Consider the following 19,638-nt stretch of genomic DNA (forward strand, 5'->3'; position numbering starts at 1 on the left):
CACATAGACAGTTCTTAAAACACAGATCAAAACAGGTCTGTCTGTGGTGCATAATGATGATGTCACTGAGGGAACGGGGCACCGTGCCGGTCATCACCTCTAGATCTCCCTGTCATGGGTAACCAGGGCAAACAGCGAACCCAAAATATGTGCACTAGTTCAAGTGTAAGATTAATTATGTCGCAGCTGCACTGAAATAGTCTTCCGTTCTAATAATATACCTTGTTTCACTTATTACACGACTCGAACGCAACAGTGAAAGGGATGAATCTCACAAAGAAGTGCCTGGGAGCGGTTTCATTCGAAAAATCACATGAAATAAGATGTTGCTATTATGATTTTTGTTTTTATGCACTGTAACATTTATATCTGAAAATTAAGCATTAAAAATCATATTCACGTTACTATAATCAAGCAATAAAAATCTTTTTTCAGGTTTAAAATCAGCATAATTTATTTTAGAATTTAATAATATATTTTTTCACATTATAGTAAGGAAACAAAATGTGCTTAATTGACACGCAAAAAAAAAAAGAAGTCAAAATGCCCCAAATCTTAATTGTCCTAAAGTAACCTTAGGTAACCATTTCTAATTGATTTCTTTTTGCTTCAGGGTGAAATATGACATACACGTTCTTTGGGAGATTCAACCATTACAGACCCCAAAATTTTCATTTTCATGATTGATATTTGTACGCAATTTTTGGACAAAGCCTGATTGAGTCGTAGTACTACATTTTAATAAACGATTTAGCCATTAGCGGCCCCTGCAAATGACGGGTGAGGTTGAGTCAGACGATAACCTCCGACCCAAGCCAGAGCGGGTTGGCGGTAAACATCTGATATGCGCCAGATAGTGTTGAGCGAATTACAAGATCTGAACAGATGTTTCACCTTCTTTGAGCTTTCAGAAGCTCTTTAAATGCATGGCCAATGCAACAGGGTAAATATCTGAGTGCGTAAAGGGTTTTATGAGCTTTACTTTCTCACAGAAGACCAATTTTTGGCTCTAAATTATTATAGAAATCTTCATTATTATTATTTTTCCAGTTAAAAATACAGACTAACATGCATGGAGCAAACATATGGTCATTTTTCATTTTTGGGAACATGGAAACTAAACCAAAAAGGGGACATTCAATTGAACCAATCCAACAAAGGTCTGATATGTCACAATGTATAAAATGATTCAGCGATATCTAGTTTAAGACCTAGGGATGTTACTTCTGTTGTTGATTGGTTTATCCCAGTCTAGTGAAGTCTAGATGATGGCTGTTTGACCTCACAAGAAGGAAGTGTGTGTGTAAGAACACACACACACGCAACAGTGGGATTCACCTCTACTGCCCGTGGCCCTCGCTAGGCAGCCAGGGAGATCTGTCCTAGGTGAACAGCTTTCTGAGGTCAGAGGTCAAAGGTTGCAGATGGACTTCATAACAAATGATCCAGATGTGTCTGGGTGTGGAAGGGTCACATTTGGGGGTGGGGGCGTACAAACCCAGAGACACCCGGAGCTGAAAGGAGGAGTCAATCAACGTTTAAAAACAGTACAATCCATTCCACACTGATTTTTACATTTGAACAGAACTTAAGCTCTATTGATGTATGGTCAATTACCCCAGACTATCATTTGAATTAGCGGTAATTTGAATTACTCTTTTTTTGATTAAATAAATGCAGCCTTGCCAAGCGCAAAAACGTGAAAAAAAATCGTACTAACCACAAACATTTGAACGGTAGTGTATTACATACATATAACGTTTGTAGTATTATAATATATACGGCAGTTATATTCTATTATAGTCCTTTTTAACTGTAGGTCAGCTGTCTAAGGTAGATGATCTTGATGAACATATATGTTTACATCTTGAAAGAATAATTTCATAAGAGTGTGTGTTTTAACATTTATCCTGGTGTAATGTATTGCTCTATAGACTTCCATTGTAAGTGCATTGCTGTACATATGATTACTGATTGTCAGAACATGTCAAAAATTTTTTTTTGCCAATCCCAGAAGCCCTGAACTGACCTGAGGGGGGAGGTTGTGTGTGTATGGTCTGATGACAAGTATCGGTCAGGGTGTCCAGGCCCCTAACAGTTACACTGCTGCTTGGTCTGTGCGGCAGAGCCCCGGGGCTGTCTGAGCTGCCGCAGGGACGCGTCACCGTACTGGATCCCAGAACCCATCCGCTCCGGGTCCAACTCGCCTGTACGGGCACAAACACAACATTTAACCCTATAAAGCCTACTGTACACATTTCTAAGGCTTCCCAAATATAAACAAGACCCAAAACACTAGTACATGCCTTCTGTTGGTCAGCCTGTCTGTTTAAATGGTGCTATATAAATAAATTTTGACTTGACTTCTGTCATCTGATTCATAAAAACTAGTTTTGAGGCCTTTAAGTATAATTCTAAGGTGCCATTCACATATAGCGCCTAAAAAAACGCGTCGCGCCGCGTTCTCCGTTTTCCAAAGCGCTAGGGCGGTTGCGCTCCGGTTGGTTCTTGTCACGTGACCTACGGTGCGCTTGCGGCATTCTGAAAAGGTGAGATGTTTTTATCTCGACCGCGTCGCTTCCATTATGAGCGCGCATACCGCGCGCCTACATTTGAAATAACGAACTTGAGCGCGCAAAAGACGCGATATGTGAGCAGGCCCTAAAGCCGCCCACCTTCAGGCCTTTTTGCTGTGTAATCTTTACTATTTTTATGAAGTAAATGTAATTTATATTTATATAAACTTTTATATTGTTAGTAATATTTCAAGATAAACACTAAGAGCACTGAAGCAACTTGGTTGATTATCTATACTGAATTTTTTTGAATAATCATGTTAAAATAGATCAAATATAATACATTAGGCCTTTGAGGAACTTTTATCTGTTCATTTTTCAGTGATCATTGTATTGTATTGGATTATGTTTTGGAATCCCTTTTTTAAAAAGGTTTTTAGGCTTGCTTGACGGGGTTTTTGACGGAAAAGAAAAAAAAAAGAGTTAATGCGAATAATTCGAGATTGAAACGCATTTGCCGTATAATTTCTGACGTAGCGAACATTAAACTTAAGCGACTAATTTGCAATTTCCGTTGATGGCGTTTTATTTACTGTTGGTTACTAGGTTACCAATACCACAATCATCTGCTCGAACAACCTGAAACACACTTAATTCACTTATTTTTTTTTTTTTTACAAACTTTAAAAGATTCACTTTTCACTTTTTGAAACCTAGCTATGATTTACATTACAATCCGAATGTACTTTTTGGTCATATAAATATCACAAACTACATCAAAATGCATATATTTGCTTAGTTTGTGTCTCTGAATAAAACTACTTCAGTTGTTGTGGTGCTGATTCACATCATTTTTTGATTGTTGTGTAGAGTGATTAGATGCTTTTTAAATAATTGCAAAAAGCTTCATTGGCCAAAAAAAAAAAAAAAAAAAAAAACTATCACAAAAACTCAAATTTCACTGTTTTTGGCCCTGGCTCAAGATGACCAGCACATGGGAATGTGAGAACAAGTACTAGTCAGGTGAAATAACTCAATCATTCTGATTGGATTATAAGTGCAGACTGATTGCTATAAAAGGAGGGAAGAAGAGCTTCCAATTATTGAGTTGTGTTAGCAATGGTTCCCTCCAAAGAAAGACGAGTAGCCATCATCGCTTTGCATCAAAATGGCTCACATGCAAGGAAATTTCTGCAAATAACCATTTACTGGATTATCAAGAACTTCCAGGAGAGAGGTTCAACTGCAGTGCACTGCACACACATGCAATTTAAAAATATATATATATTATGACTGATTATTATTTCATATGTCAGGCTTTGCAGAGTTAAACTTTATTTCTTTCACGGTGAAAGAAATAAAGCTTTACAAAAGCATTTTGTCAGTAAATGAATAGCACATTTAACTCTTACCTGACTCAATCTTGTTGAGGATGTTGCGAGCACATTTGAGAAAGGCTTCCTCTACGTTCTCCCCAGTCAAAGCACTCGTCTCCAAAAACATCAGCTCTGGGTGGAGGACACAGTCAGGTGAACACATCAAAATCAACCCTCTGATCATGCGGCAAAAGTCTTAGTGTTGTAAAGGTCCATTTGGATAGCTGTTATCAGGCTTGCTAAGCATCAGTTTCATTAAGGGTGCTTTAGTGTAAACAGCATCATCAGCAAGAACCACCTTATGGTCTTTAGACATCTCTACGGCACTCCGGTGACCAATACATAAGGGCTTGTAAATGAGCCGCTCATAAAAACCCTGCTGTTTGAACGCTCACCAACAGAGAGGAAGAGAAGCGGACTCTCTGCAGCGGCGCACATCTGTTTGGACAATTATGAATATAACAAGATCTCTCTAGACACATGACAAACAGGTGCCAGAAGCAAGTGAAAATTGATGCGGCACACTGTGAGGCACAAACAGGCAAAATATGAATACTTTCAGACCCCAGTTACAAAAGTGGTATGCATGAAGAGCAGCTCTAACCGTTCTCCTGGGCAAAACGAGACGCCTCTAGGAAGGTGACCTCACGGTCCGCATCCAGATCCTTCTTATTCCCGCACAGGATGATGACGATGTTGGGGCTGGCCAGCGTCCGTGCGTCCGTCAGCCAGTTAGTTAGAGCATTGTAGGTTTCCCGACTAGAAGACAGATAAAGACAGTGTCAAAATTATGTAGCGCATAAAGATACGCACTGTCAAAAACAGCTTTACAGAAAATCATGATGTCAACGTTAATGTAGAGTGTCTTAATATCTTCATGCCTTAGCAGATTAGAGCTGAGCGATAATATAGTTTAGATTTTGCGATGATACAAGCAATCAGGCAGTTAAGATATGCTAAATAGTATGTATTGCCCTACACTAGCATACTGTATGTATGAAGATAAAGTTGGACATACTTGGACAACATTACATAAAGCGCTGGGCAATAAATAAGTTATATTTCTGCAACAATATAAACAGATGAAATTTGCTATATAGCTTTAAGTGAGTATACTGTATGTATGCATGTAAAGTAGTATGTACTATATATATCTAACTTTTAATACATTTTTTGACAATACAACAATTCAGCAGTTGAGATTTTTTATATAGGACATACCGTTTAATGAGTGTACTGTATATATCTGGGTAATGTTTGATTTACTTGTAGTAGTTGGATGATTTATTATTAATTAATAATTTGTTACTTCATTCGAGTTATTCAGCACTGCTGTTGCAAATTCTGCTAATTTGCAACAAAGATAATGTTATTTTGCTTATAGTCAACCAATGAAAATATCACAAGTCACAAAATCTATAGTCCTGAAAGTAGAGCTGCACAATTAATCATTAAAAGATCGCAATCTCAATTCAAACACCAACACAATCTTATTCCCAAATGATAACGATTCGCCTCCGTCTATTAAATCTTTGACAAAATTACACTGGAACATTTAAATCTGCGTTAGGTGGATAGAGGAAACAGGTGGATAGTGAAAAAGTGGCCAATTTAAATCAGAATGTGAAACAAAAATTGTTCTGAGAATTAAGTGTGACTATGGCCAAATGAATCTGCAGCGGTCACTTGGTACAAGTTGAAAATTCCCAGTTTACAAGCTGTTATTACGAGTTTTTACAAGTTGGAATCTAATCTAATTAAGGTAATTACGACTTGGCGTGAACGCACTTAAGTTTGCAGTGGACTGTTGTGGGGCTGCGCTAAATGTATCCAAATGGTGGTGCTTTGCTTTCAAATCTATAGTTTTTTGCTATTTTTGCCATAATCTTTATTGCATTACCAGGCATTAAATTACTGATAACCTTTGGCAACATTTCAGAAATTAATTATTACCTATAGCAATGCTTAAATAGCTATTGATGAACATTAACCAATAGCATGTGCAGCTTAGGTGACGTCCAATGAAAAGGAAAGTGGTTTCAGAGGTACATTTTTAATAACAATTATGAACAGAAATATTTATAACCTGCACAGATAATTTGTGCAGATACCAGGAAGCATGTTGGCTTTGAGAGAATGGCCAGGTCTGTTACTAATTCAATATTTACCCTGCTTTCCACCATTTATAATCAGTCCCACAGAAACTGCCTTTGTGAGTGAATAACAGCGAACACTGATTTAACGTACTTCACTGTACTTCAACTCCGCTTCTCAGAAGTCAATGTCTGTGACGACCTTTGAGTGCTTTGAGAAACGATGAGACAAAACATGACTCATAATGCCCTCCACATTTCTTTACTGTGCGTTCGCCAAGCTTTCAGGGAATCTAGTTTTGTTTGAGTCACTGGTCTCCAGGGCAACCATTAGCCTGTGGCCACAGCGACGGGCGAAAGAGAGCGTGTTAAATCTGTGCTTGAGTGTAAAGCAGTTTAAGTGTCTACGGTCTGCAGTGATGGCAGTTCAGTGCTGAAGGATGACCCTCATCAAACACACAATCCATCACTGTGTTCATCTCTCTCTCACTGCGCTCACACTCCGTCAAATGGACTCGCCAGAAGATGACATTTTATTACAGTGCTGTCAGTGTTTATTATTACTCCATTGTCTTTGTCTCTATTACCATGACAGCTGCATAGCAACCTGGAGATGATCCAATTCTACGCCATAGTCAATCTCTCCATCTGCCTCCGTTGTATTTTTTACCAAATTCTTTTATTTTTTCCCTCGCATTTACATTTTTCTGGATACATTTTTTTTTGCCGTTTTTATGTTTTTGTTTATTTTATGTTTCAGACATTTAAATACACATATGTACCAGCAAAAAATAGTTTGTTAAATACATTTCAATTATAATTTGATAACGCGTTTCATTAATATCAGATACAAACTGTGTAGGTAACTATACATTTTACTCTATTCTTCTCCCAGTTGACCAGCCATTTACTTTCAAGTGTTTCGGGAGAAGTGGATGAATTTACATGCTGTAAATCCGACAGATCCGCAAACTAACATGGGCCCATCGCTCGTTATTAATCAGCTAACATGATCATTATAAAGGTGAAAAAGGACAAAAGAAAAAAAACACATTCACTTTCACATATTTGACAATCGGAAAAAAAACAACAGTGTTTTAAAAGTTCAACAAAAATAAAATTAGGGCCCTAAATAATAAAAAATTCCCCTCTCAAATTTCCCTTTATTTTTTCAAATTTCGTGTTTTTCATTTTACCTTTCAGGATTCCATTTCAATGGTTTAACTGATTTTAAATAGTCAAAAAGCATGTCTAGTCAATTGAATTCATAAAAGCTTAATTTATTAAATTACAGCCCTATACTTTTTTCCTCCAGACATTTTTTCTGTTTTATTTTTTCTGGATTGATGATTTAATACAAATTTGTTAAAAATTGTGGTTATCAAATGAAGGCATATAATAACACATTAACAATTTAATTAATCTTAAAAATGTAATCAAATGAAAAAATGTAACACCTTTTATTTTTTCAGCAATCAAAGTGCTGCACAACAGAGCTTTATTGTAAAATTTAAAACATGGAAATAAAAACGTGTGATTATTTTTTAGTTAAGTTAATAATTTTATTAGTACCAGTATTATTACTTTAAGAAGTACATTCTACTTTACAATAGTAAAATATTTCTGTCAGAATTTGAGTTTCTGTGTGTAGATGATATGACAATAGTTTTTCTCAAATTCTCAAATCAAGTCAAGAAAACATCACAAGCATCACGTGTGCTTGAGTATGTTAAATAAGCGGAAACCACACCATTCATTCACACTGAGACACGCAGACCATGCAGACTTAATATTCACAGACATATTCCATATTGCGATTTGAATAAGTGTTCAGCCCTACTTGAATTTATTGTAAGGATAGCCCCTTGAGATGTAACATCTCATTTTCAAGGGGGTCCTAAAAACAAACAGAATTATATAACACAAAGCACAACAACCTTACAAAACACACAACAAATATACAAAAGAAAAGAAATGCTCAACCTTGTGATTTATGTGATTCACAATACTTGTGATATGACTTGTCTTATACAGTAAATTCCATTTGTATGACTGGATTCCATGATTCTGCATCGCAGAAATCATCATAGTTCATTATCTATAGCTAAAAATCCTTTCATTCCAATACAAAATGTGTCGCTGCTTCGACGGCCTTACCTTGTGATGTCATAAACGAGAAGAGCCCCTGCTGCACCACGGTAGTAACTGCGGGTCACTGACCTGTAAGACACAAGCCTTGAATGACTTCCACCAATCAGAGTCAGCATACAGCAGTAAGGATATCCTAACAAACCAATCACAGTTAGTACCTGAAGCGCTCCTGCCCAGCCGTGTCCCAGATCTGCAGTTTGACCGTTTTTCCGCCAACGTTGACAACCCTGGAGCCAAACTCGACGCCGATGGTGTGGTTAGAGTCCTGTTTGACTGTGACAGAAGATGCTCAGTAAGAAGCAGATCTGACGGACTGCTTAAAGAGGTCATACAGTTTGGATGCCAGATTTTTTTGTGCCAGAATTAAATATTTCATGACCATCTTCTCGAAGAGAAATGCATTGTTTTCTGTCGTGCCTTCAAGACTTTAAAGTAAATGTCCTCCTTGCATGTGAAATAAGATACAGCACTTTCATGCTCTTACTCACGGGCTGTGGGTTTGCACCGCTGTCAGATCAAATATAGTTTAAGCGCCCCCATCCTTCAATAACAGCCTCTTTGAAAAGCCAGTTTTACATTGTGTTCACAAAACGATCCATGCTGAAATGAGCTGCTCTAATATAATTAGACTGAAATTATGTCATAAAAATAAATTCGACCTTGTGTATTTTTGTTGGTGTTTAGAACGGCAGGGCTCTTTAGTGGCATTTACAACTGAAATTTACGACGTTCATGACTGAAAAAAATAAACTTTTTTGTAGGGATGCACGATATATCGGGCACCATATCGGAATCAGCCGATATATGTTCATTTTTAATGTTATTGTTATTTGGCCGATACATAATGTATTATTTCCTTCAGCTGAGACACTTTAGATGCACACTGTTCACCATGATGCTTTGAATTGCTTGAAATATGATTGGAATCACTTCAAAAAAGAAAATACAGTTAAGTGCAACGTGCTGCACAAGTCTGTCATATAGGCTACATAAAATTATAATGAAAAATTGTGTGCTACAGACATGGTTTTTAATGGTGAGACTTATTTTTGTAATCAGGCTCTCAAAAATTATATAAAAATGTGGATTTAGATTTATTGACCAATATATCTGTTATCGGCTTTCAAATATAAAGAATTATCGGTTATCCGTATCGGCCAAAATGTTCATATCGGTGCATACTTGCATGCATCGATGATATCCATGATATGATACAATCAAAATAAAAACTACAACTCCCACAATGCATCTAAACAGCGCAATTGTGACACTTTACACTGCAATTGGCTGCATGATTTCTTGATTATTGGTAACATATCATATAGTTATCACCCAAATTTATATTTAAAACAATCTAATAACATTATGCAACTGTAATTGCCGTGTAAACACATTCATGCCACTTCTGAGCTACATTAAACAATCTATGTAGGCTAAATATACCTAAATGCCACTTCAGATGCAGCACTAAGATGGATTTTGTTGATACTGATTTAATCTGATTGATAACAGCCTGTGTCTTAAGACTGTGTCTTATTATTCTAATTTAATTTGTGGATTTAATAAATTGAGCAACAATGAAGAGGGATCCAAAAGTTACCATCACCACAAGTGTTGCTGGATCCCTAAAAAGATATGAGCTCTGAAACAGAGTGTTTCATTGCAAATTGAGATTTACTTAAAATAATTTCAAGTCAAATTTGATTTGATTGATGACACAAACCCTGTAGACTTCCTAAAGTCAATGAATATTGAATTTTCATATTATAACACATGCACTTGTTTCTGGCTTGGAAAACAACTTAAAGGCAGGGTCATTCATAATTCATTCAATGTCAAAGACATACTTTTCAGCCTCTTTTCTTCATTTACTCTGTAAATTAAGATTGGCATTGGAATTTTAAAGCTTACTGACATGATTTTCATTCATTGCTTAACATGCCCACGTTTCAAAAGCATGTAAAGCTACTCTGGTTTCCAAAGAATTAACATTCAAGGCCACCTTTCTCTCTGCTGAATGCTTTGCGAATTAAAGGTCATGTTTTAATTCAAGTCTTTGTGAGAGGGAGACATTAATATGGGCTTACACTTGTTCTCTATGAACTGGTGAAGGAGGCATGATTTTCCAGTCCCAGCGCTGCCAATCACCAGGAACTTAAACAGAAAATCTGAAACCAAGAGGGGGAGAAAAAGAAAGAATCAATATCACTGTTGTGTTGCACTGAGAACATGTTTAAAAGGCTGTTTTAGATGTCGTTCAGAGCGCTGGGCCATCCTGATGTCCTTAATTCAATATTTCCTTCATTATTATGTCCGTCTAATTGAGGCGTGTATTCTTCAAACAATTAAACCCATCTTGAAATGTAATGTTCATAGGTAGTGTATTGTTGGGCCAATATTTGGCTAGCTTGAGACTACCTGCATCTGATAAAAGTCATCTTAACTTTAGAAAGCAAGATTTAAAACATTAGCATTTGAAACAATTTCACTCAAAAAAAGAAAAGAAAAGTGCACTCATGTCCAGACTTCTGTTAATCAGCCAAACAGGCATACTAAACTGGCCAAATATTGGCCAATGAATTATTTTTGCTAATGTATTGGTCTAACACTTATAATAATCTCCCACCTTGATCTCTAGAAATTGGATTGGCATTGGCTACAAAAAAATAAAAAAAACATCAGTTGACCTCATAAATAATTTATAATTAGCCTATATGAGATATACCGCAATTATATTGGACATTGACAACAATATATTTCCTAGCGCTAGTCCCGCTCATTTGCAGGGTCTGCTTCATTGGAATGATCCGCACACACAAACACTGGATTTGGCACAGGTTTTATGCCTCACACTCGCATTTGGCACTCACACTCACACACCTACGGCAATTGGGCAATCCACCAAACCTGAATATCTTTGGACTGCGTGGGGGAAACCACAGCAGAACACCCGGAGGAAACCCACGCTGACACAAGGACATTCAAACTCCACACCATGCCGCCTGGAAAATGCTCTCTAGATATTGACATCGGCCATTAAACAACATACTGGTTGACCACGTCTCCAACACAATCACTTTATATCTAAAATCATTCTCATCTTACATTACATAATAGGCTTTTATAGGCTATTCATCAGTTCAATACAATGTCAATAAAATAGTGTCAACTAAATTGCAAAGAAATGCATGCAAATCCTTACTGAAGACACAATTGACATGATAGCAATAGACATAGTCACTGATTTGTTTCGAAGAGAAACACATGGACTGCAATTACCAACCAAACAAAAACACATTCTTTCCATGAGTGTTGTTGCAAGTCGCTCTCTCGCTGATGGTCTAATGATTTTGGAGTTAATTATTTAATACAATTTATCATCGTGCAAAAAAACAGAAAGCACAAGCTTTTGTGTTAGGTTATATGTTGCAGTGCCAATAATGGTAGAATTGTTTGAACGACCCAACTGGAGCCAAGATCCACCAATCAGAGAGGTCCCCAAATCTCAATAGATTTTTTGAATGGAGAATGTGCGCGGAGGGTGTGCGTGGTGCAGAAGTTCAGCGAGGTCAGAGTGGGTCACGACCGCGGCCGCAGGGTTCAGGAGCTGATCAGTGCGAGACAAGAACAGTCCTAAAAGCTCTTTGTGTTGGAAGAGGACACAGAAAGAACTATTTGCATGTGTGGGTATGACATGCACACAGCCATAACAGGATTAACAGCTGGAACAGAGGAGGGTTTCAGGAGCGGATTCAGTGTTAGAGGAGGAGGATGTATGGAAATGTCAATGAATCATAACTAAACAGCATGAATATTCTCACTGATGATGTTCTCACAAGCATGTCAGAGCGTTTTGGACAAACATCAACTGTCGACAAAAGCATCACAATAGTCATGGACATAAAAAATCATTGATTTCTACAAGAATAAGATGTCTACAGTCAACAAAACTCTGGATGCAACACATGTACATTAAAAATACGCAGCACACAAATCTGAAGCAAAATGGCCCCTTAAAAGTACATTTAACTCTTTCCCTGCCATTGACAAAATGTTTTGGCAATCCATTTCATTGTTATCACTTATTATATTTATTTATTATATCTTCAGAAAGCATTGAATCTCCTGATCAAAATAAGTCAACCATTTTCTCAGCTTTTAGTTTTTAATGAAATGTATCCACATTCAAGTGTTGATAAAAAAGAACACATGAAGCTAAAATGTCTTTTTGTTTGTTTGTTTTTTGCTCTGCTCTTTCTTTCGATACATTGCATGTTCAAATTATAAAATATTCTGGGGGCCATGAAAGTTGTGAACATTATCAAAAACACTCGCAACCATCACTGGCAACTTAAAAAAAATGGCAGGGAAAGAGTCAAAAATAAAAAGTTAATTAATATAAAATGTAATTTTTAAATGGTAGATTAGATTAATTTTAATAGATTATTTTCAGTATTGTACAGAAAAAGTATTCTATCTAATATAAGATGCTGCAGTGTAACTTCAGGCACAGTTTTCACAACATGATCCCGCAATGGCTATGTTTACACGCACAACTTTTGTTTCAATCGGATTGAGTTCAGTCCGATTGATAAATCTGAATGTAGTGTTTACATGAACGCTAAACATGTGATCGGGTTGATGTGCGCGTTTATATGTCACAAGCTTCCAATCGGAATATATTTTTTAGAGTTTCCTGCTGTTTCCACATGATAACTACTCTCCCACATTGGTTCTTTATTTGTTTTGAACAGCAGACTTAATATTTATTTGGAGACAATGAGCATATGAACGGTTGTGCCAGCCCGATCTCACGGCAATTCGTACGAATTTTACGAGGTGGCTAATTCGTACTAATTCATACGACCTCACTCGTACAAATTCGTACGATTTTTGCTAATTCGTACATATTTTACGAGTTACCAAATTCGTATGAATTTGAACGAATTACCAACCCCTGACCCCGCCCCTAAACCTACCCATCACGTGGGTTTAGACAAATCGTACAAATTCGTACGAGTGAGGTCGTATGAATTAGTACGAATTAGCCACCTTTTAATCACTCGTACGAATTCGTACGAATTAGTCGCGAGATAGCGTTGGTTGTGCCGCTCTGTTCATATTTATCACGCAGTAAAAATGGCCAGAACCAGACGTCTGTGGATGAGAATCCGAAACAAGGACTGATGGGACGTTGTCCTGCTCCACTTCACAGACGCAGTGAAAGGACAATTTTAGGGTGACGGGACACTCATTTATATGACACACTTTATTCAACAGGAAGAACAGCTCATTCAGCGTGTCATACGTCATTACGCTATTTCTACGTCATTGCACATGCGCAGTCCTTTCAGTTTCGGTTTTCAATCCAAACAAGTGTTTAGCCTACATGTTCTCTTGATCGGATTAGAAAAGGAATAAACCACCCCTTTCAATCCAATCGAAATTTTGTTCGGATCTATCTCAATCGGATCGATTAAGGTGTGTACATGAAGGCTTTTCAGTCCGATTGAGCCGTCAATCCGATTAGGCCTACTAACAGATTATTTTGGTTGCATGTAAACGTAGCCAGTGCCTTAAAATTATGTTTAGACAGGACAGAAAGGTTTCGGAACAGATCTATCATGAATATTCAGTCATAACGGAAAACGGTAAACCATGCAAGGACCTTCAATGGATAAATGACTTCTGCAATCACTCTTTAGGCATAATTAATCATATTTAATGAAGTGGTCCGAACTCAGACAGTCAGCTAATGGGTGCTATTTCTGGTGTGAGTGTGTGTACTCTGACAACATGACCTTGAGCTTGTCTTCATGGAAAAGCAATTGGCGAAATGTTCACAGTCGGTCTGTACAGAACAGATACAGTAGCACCTGCATCAGAAAACATCAGATTTTTGATACTTTTGAATGATGAACTTGTCATGTGCAAGATGTATCAGTTCCCTTTAATGAACTTTAGGGGAAGTGAAAGGGTTTTGAAAAGCGATATTAAATATTAAAGAGGACTGATTAGCAGGTCCAAATTTAAAAATATGAATAGCCAGTTTAGATGCAGAACAGCACTAGTATGAAATCCAGGTCAAAGGTACTTCAAAGTAATTGTCAACTCCATACTCAGCAACCAGGCAAACTACGTCAAAGAAGATAATCTGGTTAACAAATGACTCATTTCACTTCCTGTAAGAGTTTGTTGAAATAATGAAACATCATACTCCAAAATGCATGTAGGGCTGCATAATTAATCTTAATAAAACCGAAATCATGATATGGCTGCAATTTAATTCATATTCACGGTGCGGTGTTCTTAAAACACAAGCAGCTCATCCGTCCACGAGCTGTTACACACAACCATCTTTGTGTTACACAACCATGTTTCCATACTTGTAATGAGAAAAAAGAGAAGCTTTAAGGACTCCTTGTGGTTTTCTGTTAAAATAAAAGTTTGATGGTTTTGATGGTTGGACAAAAATAAATTAATATCAGTGAAACTATTACTATATAATTTCTTAAATACAGGGAGTAGCATACTACTTTTTTGCATGTTTTTTGTTGTTGTTGCGTAACACACACCGTGTCAGATGCCATCTAAAAAAGATTATAGACAAAAATGTCAATACTCTATGAAATATAAGAGAGCATTTCAGTGGCTTTGGGCCTTGATCCGTTACAGTGGGACAGCTGAGTCATACTAGGTCTGATGGCAAATGGTACAGTGAAGTCACTAGTATTCTAGTAGAGATCTCTGCATATTGTCTCCTGAGCGAGCAATGGATTGTCATTAAGTGTGGCCCTAGAGATTGGCTAAGGATATCAATATGCCATAGAAGAGCAATTACAGTGCCAGGGCAAGATGCTCCTTCTTTATTAGCATGGAAAGGTGATTTGTAGGCCAAGTACAATGAAGCAGACTCAGTTTCACAGGCGATTGATGGGGGGGTTGGAGGAGAGAAAGGAGAGATGTGAGTGAGGGGGAGATTTCTGCAACATGAAACTATCCACATTACCTACATGAATATTTTATGATCTACAGCACAAATACATCAGTCGATTATCAGATAAAAGACATCTCTGAAGTCTTCAACCAGTGATTTAAAGGAGCCACACATGCTTTGTGGCTACATTCGCAATAAAGTATAAATGTATCTCTTATTGTATACCGCACAGTATACACAATACTGTCCTATCTTCATGTTGAGAAAGAGATAGGCTGTACAGAGCATCACAGTCCCGCCCACAGCTGGTGCCGGAAGTAAGAATTCAATACAATTTCTCCATTGACAGTCGGGGTATAAGCCATAAAAACGTAACCATACATGGAAGACTTAAAACCAGCTAAGGCTGTACTAAGCGATTGTATATGCTCATAAACGGCAAAAGTTCATGGGGCACTAACCTCGTTTTAAGATAAATGCTTTTTATTCGTGATGTCTTGGATAAGTACTTCATTACCCACAATCCTGAACAATCCCACAGTGATGCATCTGATTGGTGGAAGTCGTGTATTAAACCCCGCGAAGGTCTTTGAAGACTGAAGATGGTGTAATGACGTAGGGCTAGTTCATTGGTCGCACGTCAGAGGCGCCCGCGCCATTGGATGTGCAGTTGCCGCAGCACAGCCAATGAGCGAGCCAGATGCTCAATGTGTTAGCTGTGCAGCTGCAAATGCGTTTTACATATAAGCTTCAGTAAATCGAGGAAAAGGAGTTTCCCTGTACATGCACTATATAATTCACTGGAGGAAAAAGTTCACGTGGCCGTCGTCAGATTTGGAAGTCGCTCAAAAGGCTCTTTCGCGGTTGTGGCTTATGTCGACTTCAGTGAGGCGCGGTGGTTTATAGGATGAATATAGTTCCTTCGCTCGGAAATGAAAATATGTACACAGTCTTGTACCTTTCACTTTTTTGGGATTTTCTCTTCGTTTTTTTCACTTGAAATGATATGTTGAATGCTTATGAGTTCAGCCGTAGCTGGTTATCCTCAGACATGCTCTAAAACTCTTTAGATACGGATTTTCCAAAACGTCAATGGGAGAAATGAATGGGAAATTTACTTCCGGCACCAAAGCTCTCTCGGGCTGTGGGCGGGACTGTGATGCTCTGTTAAAAGTCTTCTGGTGTATTCATTACACTGGAAATGGAAAATCAAGTGGAACACACTGCATTCTGGGATAAAGTATTCCTTGTAGTATGCTTTATTGTACACTGTACATTTTGGCAAATGAAGTACTATTTCGGCAAATGTAGTACTATTTCATACTGCTTTCGTTTCATATATACAGAATTTTTGCTTAAATTACAATGTGCATAATATACTGTAGATAATAGAAAGAACACTGTGCTATCCAAAACGGACTTTAGGGCACCAAAAAAAGTCAGCAGGAAACTGCTTTCACAAAACATTTTACTTATGTTATGCATTTCTAAGTGAAACTATTCAATGGTGGAAAAAATAAAAGGGCAACACTTGATTTTATCCATCGATTTTATCCATTCGTAAAAAGTGGTCATGCTGTGACATGGTGTGACAGGCTTGGTGGCTTTTAGGTTTTTAGAAATGGAAAAAGATATTACCCATTGATTATGAAGATTAAAAACAAACGTGTTTTCTTTGGAAGATCATGCACTGATAAATCATTAAAGGGGTAGTTTACTCGAAAAATGAAAATTCTGTCATAATCTACTCACCCTCATGTCGTTCCAAACCTCTATGACTTACATTTTTCTGTAGGACATAAAACAAGATATTTTGAAGAATGTCGGTACCAAATAATTTTGGTTACATTGACTAGTATGTACTGTATGGACAAATTTAACACCACAACATTTTTCAAAATATCTTCTTTTCACAGAAGCACGGAAATCATACAGGTTTGGAAAAACATGAGGCTGAGTAAATAAATGATGACCCATTTTTGGGTGAACTATCCGATAAGAAGAAGAGCATAGATGTCTATTAAGAAGGAAATATAAGCAAAACCTTCGTATAAAATAAAATAATCAGCATTAGTGGAGTGACACTCTAGGATTTAAAGAAGAAAAACACATCTACTGTAGTAAACATTCCCATTTTCAATGGATCAATCAATGCTAACCACAACAAGGACAAGTGGTGCTTGTTTGAATATGAGATGTTCTACCAGTGTGTAAAAATGAAACAGAACTAAACACAGTTCATGCAGAGCAATGATGCATGATCTTGTTGATAAAGGAAGTCAGCACAGCACAGATTCAGACTATCCTCAAACCACAGATGTCAAGTTTCTAAAGCTGCTAAGAGATTAAAGCCATTTTGCTAACTTCCACCAGACCAAGTCAAACACTCGACCACACACTCTACAAAATCTGACCTCCTAAAGATATCTGTATAAAACAATATACAAGCTATAAAGTGTTGAAAAAGGCATGTCAGCAAACCCAAACATTCAAAATGATTGAGTGTTTGTGAGGTAATTAGTGTTTCTAAACGAATCTTTTCAGTGAACAAATCATTCTTGTTCACTACTACTATTCAATGACTCATTTTTGAACGAACTGAACAAACAAAACATCTTGTTCATGAAGTAACGTTAGTCTAACCGAACAAACTAAACATGTCGTTAATGAACAACCTACACACACAAACAATAAATGTTGAACGAAGATTTTCTGACTGCCTGGACGAAATTGGCAGTGAATCTCATTCAAAACAAAAAAGAGAAAGGGGTTGAGGTTTTATGAGGGGTCACTGCAGAATTTTTAATGAATCAGTTGAGTGATTATTCAGTGAAACACAAAAGATCTCACCATTCACTCTTTCACCTGATGGTGTTGTAACTTCACTGTACGAATAAGGAGTAATTTGTTTGCGAAATGATAAAATACTTGAAGGATGAATCGAATCACTAGAGTGAATCAAAATCACAGGCAACAAAACCATTTTAGCATATCACTTTAAACGAATAACAGGCAGAGAATGCTTATGTTTGGGAGAAAAATGGCAGACCACACCACTCACTTTTGCAGAACCTGATTTCACCAAGTCCAACATATTCCTGGATCAATGGAATGTTATTCCATTATCAATCAGATTTGAGGGACAAGTTTACAGTTTATGTCAAGTTTAGGCTTACAACAAGGGTTAGGTGCTTCTACATCAGTGTTATTCACCTAACATTTCCCTATGATTTTAGGGATAACTTATGAGTAGCAGGGTTAGGTTTAGGGGTTGGGATATGGTTGTTTAAATTTTCGGACAGGAATGTTGTTCCAGGATCAACCACATATGTTGATATAATTCGTCATAATCAGACGTGCCACACCCTTACTGGTGTTTACAGGAACCAAGACTGTCAAAGACAGGTGTTTTTTCTCTAGAATATCTGTCAGGTAGTAAGGATATTATTTATGTAGTATTGTGTGGATTTCCCCCCAAAATTGCTTACAGCACTTCTAAGTAAATACTGCGATGTGTATGTGGTTTTGTTGGGATTATCAGCAATTATCCAATCAGTTTGTCAGTTTTTACACACACAATTTTAGACATCACTATCACCAGTGCAACAACCTCAAGCGTGCTGCTGATCTGACAGGCCCATCTGACAGTGTGTAACGTTAAATTAACTAATAAACACATATTTACACACAGCCTGACCACGCCAGAAATACAGTTGCGAGACTAAGGTTATACTATGATAATATTGCGTACTAGTGAATATTGGCGTAAAAATTAAAGGTTTGGAGTATGAAATCGATTCCCTTATGATAATGTTGATAACACACACGCATGCACGCGCCAGCACTCATTAGCTCTAAGCACTAACAACAACAACAACAACAACACAATTGAACTGTCATTACCGTACGTCTCTGACATGTCGGTCGCACCGATAAAACCAATAAACCGGGCAGACGATACTCTTTATTCCCTCTTCAGATAACTGCTTTGCTGTGTTTTAGTTTCTGTGTGTAGTGGTGGTAGCCAACAGGCTAATTGCTAACGCCTCTCAACGTTTCCTGTTTAACAACACACAAACCTGCGCGTGCACAACGTGCTCGCGACACTGACGTGATGTCATGACGTGACCTTGTCATATAAAAACCTGTCATGTTTCACCACAACATGTCCAAAATAAATAAATGTTAAATTAATTGTTAAATACGGAGTTAAGAAGAGTTTTAGTTAAGCACTCGATTTTATAATGGAAATAGCCTATTATTTAAAAATTGTAGGTGTTATAGTAATTAATGTAGGCTACTCGAATCTGGACAAGTTGAGTGCCCTGAACAACGGTCACAATTAACATTTTATAAAACTTTTTTGCGAGTTAAAGCATATGACCATACATACAACAAAAAGCCTTTCATCTAATATCAATATAATTTAATAATAAGTTATCGCTCTCCCACGAGTCCCACAAAATCGTCTGCTTACCTGCAACAGAGCAATAACCAGGTGGTAAATTATACTTTGTCTTATAGCCAACTTATTCTTATTGCCAAGTATCTGAAAACGTAATAGA

The 19,638-nt window shown here is 37.3% G+C and overlaps 1 protein-coding gene across 1 annotated transcript; it reads right to left on the reverse strand.

Annotated features, from left to right (window-relative positions):
* Positions 1-1,330: 1,330 nt before the first annotated feature.
* Positions 1,331-19,156, reverse strand: rab4b (RAB4B, member RAS oncogene family). Its single transcript, XM_056262512.1, has 8 exons — positions 18,977-19,156; positions 10,224-10,304; positions 8,295-8,409; positions 8,143-8,205; positions 4,497-4,651; positions 3,929-4,024; positions 2,030-2,207; positions 1,331-1,514 (listed from the first exon to the last, which is right to left on the reverse strand). The coding sequence occupies exons 1-7, from the start codon at positions 18,990-18,992 to the stop codon at positions 2,092-2,094; spliced, it is 642 nt and encodes a 213-aa protein (XP_056118487.1). The 5' UTR covers positions 18,993-19,156; the 3' UTR covers positions 1,331-1,514; positions 2,030-2,091.
* Positions 19,157-19,638: the final 482 nt, after the last annotated feature.

Source organism: Rhinichthys klamathensis, unplaced genomic scaffold (assembly GCF_029890125.1).
Source record: "Rhinichthys klamathensis goyatoka isolate OS25496 unplaced genomic scaffold, OSU_Roscu_1.1 h1tg000192l_1, whole genome shotgun sequence".
NCBI lineage: Eukaryota > Metazoa > Chordata > Actinopteri > Cypriniformes > Leuciscidae > Rhinichthys > Rhinichthys klamathensis.

Bases quoted from the DNA above. Each gene is read 5' to 3' on its own strand.
- rab4b (XM_056262512.1), bottom strand. The intron at 4,652-8,142 runs GTAAGGCCGTCG...TCTGTCTTCTAG, and splicing joins CTCGTTTATGACATCACAAG to TCGGGAAACCTACAATGCTC. The intron at 2,208-3,928 runs GTAAGAGTTAAA...GTGCCCGTACAG, and splicing joins CCTCAACAAGATTGAGTCAG to GCGAGTTGGACCCGGAGCGG.